At 37.3% G+C, this 6,693-nt stretch overlaps 1 protein-coding gene across 1 annotated transcript in view; it reads right to left on the reverse strand.

The window, feature by feature from the left end:
- Positions 1-673: 673 nt before the first annotated feature.
- LOC107684141 (pleckstrin homology domain-containing family S member 1-like) overlaps positions 674-6,693 on the reverse strand; it is a 20,360-nt gene continuing 14,340 nt past the window's right edge. The window contains exons 9-13 of the mRNA XM_016480354.1: positions 1,677-1,733; positions 1,462-1,536; positions 1,196-1,288; positions 922-1,054; positions 674-836 (exon numbers count right to left, since the gene is read on the reverse strand). Coding sequence (XP_016335840.1) covers positions 771-836; positions 922-1,054; positions 1,196-1,288; positions 1,462-1,536; positions 1,677-1,733 — 424 coding nt within the window. The 3' untranslated portion in view covers positions 674-770. The remainder of the gene's footprint in view (positions 837-921; positions 1,055-1,195; positions 1,289-1,461; positions 1,537-1,676; positions 1,734-6,693) is intronic.

A 6,693-nucleotide genomic window follows, 5' to 3' on the forward strand; every position in this document is an offset into this window, starting at 1 on the left:
GATAAAAATATAAATTACAAAAATTAATACATTTCTGTAAAAGTATCTCTAATGATATTGAAAATGTATGTATATTTATAAAATATTTATCAAATAATTGTAAAAAATGTTTCAAAAGTTTAATAATACTTCACATTGTAACGGTGTGCAAATACATGTTTTTCTACAGCATAATTCATGTATAAATTACGTAGGCTAGATGATATTCAGTAATCAGCAATCTAAAGAGTGACTGAAACATTTTAATCAAATCATAATGACTAGGAGCAATACATAATTGGTTAAATGCTTTGCAAAACAAAATAGACAATGACAGAAAAGTTGTATATACACAGTATATAAAGTACCTGTAAAGTATACTGTTAGGATTGTAAAAAAAAAGTGCATCTTTATAGAGGATAAAATACATGAACAGTTTTGAACTGTGCATTTTTCAATGTGAATTAACCTTCATACTTATTATAAAGTAATACTTGACTCTTGTTCTTCACATTAACATATGTGAACTAATTTACCCACTACCACTCACAGGTTCATGTATACAGTCTAAATCTTACTAATTTCTTTCACTCAGTGACATTTTAAGGTGAGTGCATCTAACATTCACATTGTTTTACATATTTACATGATTAATGTACAGTCAAAAGAGGACAAGTTACTTTAGATAACCTGACTGCCTCTTCTGTTCTTCATTAACACCTTGTTTTCCACCTGTATTTCTAATATCTTGATGCTGCTGAATTCACATGCGATTTTGTTTCATGTCCCCGTTATGTTGGACAGGGTTCAGAGTGCAGAGGCTGGGATCCTATAAGCCGCCGAATAGTGAGTTTTACCTGCATGCAATTTCAGTAGCATTAATAATAGCTCTCTTAATGTAGTGACAAAAAAACATTCTTTTACTGTGAATCGTCATCTTACCTCATCCTTGCCTAGTCTTCTTAAGTACATCTGTATCTCTTCTACTGTGTCTATAAGCAGGTCATTGAAGGCCAGAATCTGATCCCCCTTATGGAAGAGACACGAGTCCTGAACCATCCGACAGTCAGAGACACTGGAGAGGAAAAGGATGAACACACAACAATGAGAAACATAATGCAATGTAAGTTGTTCATTTGTACTCATGTTAATGTTTTCAGAATAGGATACATATTAAACTGTAATAACTGTAATTAATTATCAGTGAGAGATATACCAGGGTTTGCCCTCTGCCTGAGTCAAGATCAGACTGTTTTTCAGATCATTTTGACTAACGCAGATCTCCTTCTCAACATGTGTGTGTGTTTCACTGCAGAATAGAAATATGCATTGATCAAATTCAAACAGATGCCACATTTGTCATGCTAAATATAGCTCTTTTATGCATAATGCACTAATAAGAAAGTTGACGTGATTCTGGTGGATTCAGCAGAAAAATGCAGTGGTAGCTGTTTCAAAAGATGCATTCAAGTCCAAATTTACCATTTATTTTCATCGTCCTCATACTGGTTGACTGCACCATTGCACACAGAGGACTCGTGACCATTAATGGAAGCGCTGAAAAAGACAACAAAAATATTGAACTTAGTGAACACATTACAATGTGTCAAACGGCAACATACACTGAGTAAATAAAATCTCACACTACTGAAACAATAGTGCATGAGGTACATAGTGAATCAAGAATTCAAAATTACTTTTTCTGCATGCATGTAGTGTCTGCCTCCTCTTGGTCAACTTCCAAAGCTCTTTGCCTAATCAGAAAAGACCACAGAAAAATACATAAATAAAAATGTAAATTAAACTCTCAAAAAATGTTATTTTATTAACAGAGTACATTTACATTCCACTAGGCCAGTTAAGGGGAAAAGTGCTCTCAAACACTTACAATGATGCCATGCGCAGATTTCTAGAATTATATTTCCAGTATATATAACTCATTTAAAAAGCTGTAAAAAGCTTAAAATGATTAAGCGACTGCTTAAAGACTCCATGAAATCAATATTTCACTTTATTTTATTTACAGATCAGGACACATGTTGAGTTAATTTCTAAATAAATGTGATGAGATGAACCACAAAAGTTAATTTTTATTTTATTTTTATTTTATTGTACTTACAAAGTCTTTTTCTTTTATTATGCTTTGGCAATATACTAAATGCTTAGTAATGCCGATAAAGCTTTGTTGACTGACTCTGAAGGCTGTTTTAAATGTGTATATTCACTACTGTATAAGCTACACTACTAACATATACATGGCTTCAATAGACATGGGCATTTTATTTATTCATTTTTTTCTGCCTGTGTCATGCTGGCTTTCATGGAACTGTCTAGTGATAGCATTGAGAAATATGGTCTAAATGATGGTGGCAAACCTGTTTTCTCCAATTAGGAAATAGTCTCTAGAGTGTTTTGGTGTGTCGTCGTCCACCTTCAAGAACAGCACAGAGGACAGAGAACACTTGAAGTTTTTCTGGATCCAGTCCCACTTCTGATGTGCCTCGGGGCCAATAAACAGCTGGCTGATCCTTTAAAACAGAAAGACGTTTTCACTATATTGTGAAAATACTTCATTCATTTATTTATGACTTTGTCAGTCTTTTCCTTACTTAGAAAGGTCTATCTCTCCCTGAGGCTTGTCTCTCCTTTTGTTGTTTACATGATATGTCAGCCGGTAGGAGTCACCCGTTTTGGAGAGCACAAAGAAACGACGCTTCCATGATTTCTGTAACAGCTATAACAGATAAAACTGCTAAGTTAAACGAACAGAGGAACTGTCTTTGAAAGACTGCAGATATTTTGATTTAAGGCTGAACTGCAATATGAGACGTACAGTGGTTTTAGTCAGGGCCGTTAGAGGGGGGGACTTGAGCAGGTATCCAGTGTATAGTTCCTCCATCATTGCTGGTTGGTTGTAATATGTTGAAGTTGCTGCTGCAGAAACATAATTGAAACAACATTAAAGACATTGATGCTGCTCAGTTTAATTTTTCAGTTGTCTTCTTGATTATCTAATTTTTCTCAAGAGATTTTTAGACTTGGTTTCTTTTTGTTGGACATCCTGATGTTGTTGCTTTAGTTCTAAAATAGATGTGAAATGTTATTTAAGTTGTTTTACTGTAAGCCACTGATATATTTGATAAACAGAAGTAAACAACAGTGATTTCTGATTTTGTAAAAAATAAAAAAACATGCAATGCCAGCACAAGACCAATTAAAATATTTCAAATATATAATACTTTATGTAATAACATTGCATGATGTCTTTATGAATGTTTTAAACTAATTCTAATATTCACATGAATAGTATCAGCATTATTTCTATACATGTTACAAGCATCACAAGCAGAATCATCATATCAGTAGCCATACTCTATAATAGTATTGCCTTACCTTGTGTCACCGTAAGAAGTTATTCAGCTCTCACAAGGTGTATGTTATGATGGCAGTTTAGGAGGAATCTAGAGGCCTTTTGTCTCTTTCAGAGTGTTATGCTGGTAAAAGGAGGAGTTTCTGGTTATATGTGAGCTCAGGTTTAGGATCCTTCCCCTTTGATTGTGTCTGTTATTTGTTTGTGGAAACTACCAGACAAACGTGTTCATGGCATTGTGGTATTGTGGTAAACTCGATACTACAAAAATAAATGTAGCTTCTGAAGCACATGCAGTAAGCAGTGACTGAAACATGTACACATATACACTCATAGTCTTATACATATTCTGGCACTTTCCCATTTTAGTTAACTTTAACAATTATAGTTATTTATGCAGTTTGAAGCTCTTGGTTCCCCTTAGGAATGCAAGAGGTGACTTAAGTTACCGTGCCAAAAAATTGAATTATAGTTATTTATGCAGTTTGAAGCTCTTGGTTCCCCTTAGGAATGCAAGAGGTGACTTAAGTTACCGTGCCAAAAAATTATTCTTTCTTTCTCTGTGTGCTGCTTGGGATTGTAGGAGGAAATATTGACTGAGGGATTTCAGTAAATACTCTTATGATACTGTCTTTCCTCCACCGTTTTTCTTGTGTTTTTTCCCCCCAAGTATAACATGCTCTTGGCAGGGTGAAGTGGGGTTGGGAGTGATTGGGATTGTGTCTCCAAGGGTTAAATAAATGTGTGGTAGTCTACAGAGTCTATAACAAATAATTTTCATGACAAATAAATGTCATAGAAAATGTCAGAACACAAAAAAAAGATTTTATAGTGATAAAATATTTTTAGTGTGATAGACTGATTAGTGTACATGAAGGTCAAGTACGTGTAAATGGGAATATGTTTCATTGTTGCACTTTGTTTGTTCCAGACCTAAAAATACATGCGAACTTCTGCCCTGACACTATTTTTCATCTTGCACAGAATGCACACATTCAGATAATTATTTAAACATATAGATAGATTGTACAATTAAACTGAATTTGATGACAATTTGGAACACACAGAGTAAGCCAACAGTAAACCTTTATAATAAAAGGCTACATACAGTATAAAATACGCAATCAAAAGTAATACACTGCATTTGAATTAGAGTAACACATACAGTATAAAAAATAGTTATGTTAAATTTGCATTATTGCATTTACATTATTTCCTTACTTTTCACATCAAGGCAGTTTACAAAGAGAACACATTTGTTTTAAAACTTCATAGAAACATCATGCGTTTTTAAATATGTATTTAGTACATATTTTCATATGCTACAAAATTTTCTGTATACTAAGGTATTGTTCTGGTCTTTTTGAAAATAAGCTGCCTTGTTCTGAAATCACTATCTTTGCCCTGCCCATGGACTGCCCCTGTGTTCCTGTCTTGTGTGTCTTTCTCCCCATGTGCTCACTGTGACCGCCCTCGTGTTGATTGTGTTCATTGATTTCAGGTGTGTCTTGTCATTAGTTCCTCGTTATCATGTGAATTTAAGCCCCAGTCTGTTCAGTCTGTGTTTGTCAGATCTTAACGTCGTGTTCGGGTGTCTTCTCTGTTTCCAAGTTTGGATTCCCCTTAGTTCTGGATATTATTAAACCCTGCATCTCAATGTTCGTACTATCCATCCTAAATAGTATGTAAGATTAGAATAAGTGTGTCCCAAAGCATAGTATGGTGAAAAGAGTATTCTAAAAGTCCCCGTATGGTCTACTATTTCAGGTCGATTTTTGAAGTGTGGATCCGTGCACACTCTAATGGCTAATATTGCCCACAATCCATTGCGCTTTGGTGAAGGATTCTGTCCAGAACTACAAAAACGAATAAAGCACTTTAAAAAACTACAAACATGGCAGATGTGCGCGACCAGCGATTAGGTAGAGAGGCTTAGTGAAAGGGGTTTGAGTTACTAATATTCAACATTTAACCTGGCAAAAAATATTTAATGTTATCTGTGTTATATTTCATCTGCAACAGCAATGTAAAGTTTTATAAACATCCGTTTGGTCGTTAACTTTTAAATGCATCCTTATGCATAAAATATGAGCAGAGTTCTCGGCATGAAAGACCCGCGACTGGCAGATCAATGTGCTACTTCTTTTCTCTGCGCTTAACACCGCCCCCAAAGCGCACGTAGGTGAGCTATATCAGCGTGCTGCACGCTATTTCATCAGATTTCATTTCGGCGCAAAATCAGGCCCAGTCGAAACTGGACGACCGATTTTTATCTAGCCGCACCCCGTCTCAGCCCCGTAGGCCTCTCCCCTTCTTCCAAGACCTCCACCACGAGGTTTCGAGGTCTTGGAAACAACCTTTTTCGGCGCGTGTTACTAATCCCGCTGCCGCTGATTTCGCCACGGTTTCTAAAATGATGGATCACGGCTATGCGGCGATGCCGGCTGTAGAGGAGACTCTCACGGCACATCTCGCGCCGAATTCTGCTCCGTCTTGGAAGTCACGCCCTCTGTTGCCGTCCAAGCCATGTAGGATTACGTCCGCTTTAATCGGAAAATCTTACATGGCTGCTGGGCAGGCCGCGGCTACACTCCATTCTATGGGTGTTCTCCAGGCTTATCAAGCAGATTTGCTTAAGGAGCTGGACGAGGGAGAGGGCCTGACCCCAGAGGCTGTTAAAGAGCTTAGGTGAGCTACTGACTTGGCGCTTAGGGCTACCAAGCACACGGCTCTGGCAGTGGGCAGGTCCATGGCAGTTTTAGGCCCAATCCCAATTCTACCCCTTAGCCCTTCCCCTTTCCCCTACCCCTCCGTTTTGCGCGTTCACGTGAAGGGGAAGGGGTGTCTCAATTCTCTTTTGGTTGGAGGGGTAGGGGTAGGGGTAGGGGAAGGGCCAGACAGCCCTTCAAACGAAGATTTTTCGGGACCACACTTCAAACGAAGGGGTATGAATTATCTCAGCGTAAACCGGCTTCAGGGGCAACATGGCTGCCAGCGCGAACAAAAAGACACATAAATGTAAGCATTTTTGGCATTAATAAAGATTTTAACGAAAAGTAATCATTTGTTTTATGTTACTTTCAATCGTGAGTTCATATTTACGGTCATGTTACTCAAAGAAATGTTTGCAAAAAATCGCTAAAGTTTGCTAACTAACATCATATCATTATAGACTGCACGATAGTGCCACAACATATTTTCATGTCTGATCAGGGCGATAACCACCGTAGACATTGAGGAGGGGCTAGTCCCCCAATAATTAGAAATCGCTAAACCCTTTTCTCAAATATTGCCAATTCGAGAGAGAGAGAGAGAGAGAGAGATGAAAGTTGCGTGTATGCGCG

The sequence above is a fragment of the Sinocyclocheilus anshuiensis genome, unplaced genomic scaffold, assembly GCF_001515605.1.
Source record: "Sinocyclocheilus anshuiensis isolate Anshui unplaced genomic scaffold, SAMN03320099.WGS_v1.1 scaffold553, whole genome shotgun sequence".
NCBI classification, from domain to species: domain Eukaryota; kingdom Metazoa; phylum Chordata; class Actinopteri; order Cypriniformes; family Cyprinidae; genus Sinocyclocheilus; species Sinocyclocheilus anshuiensis.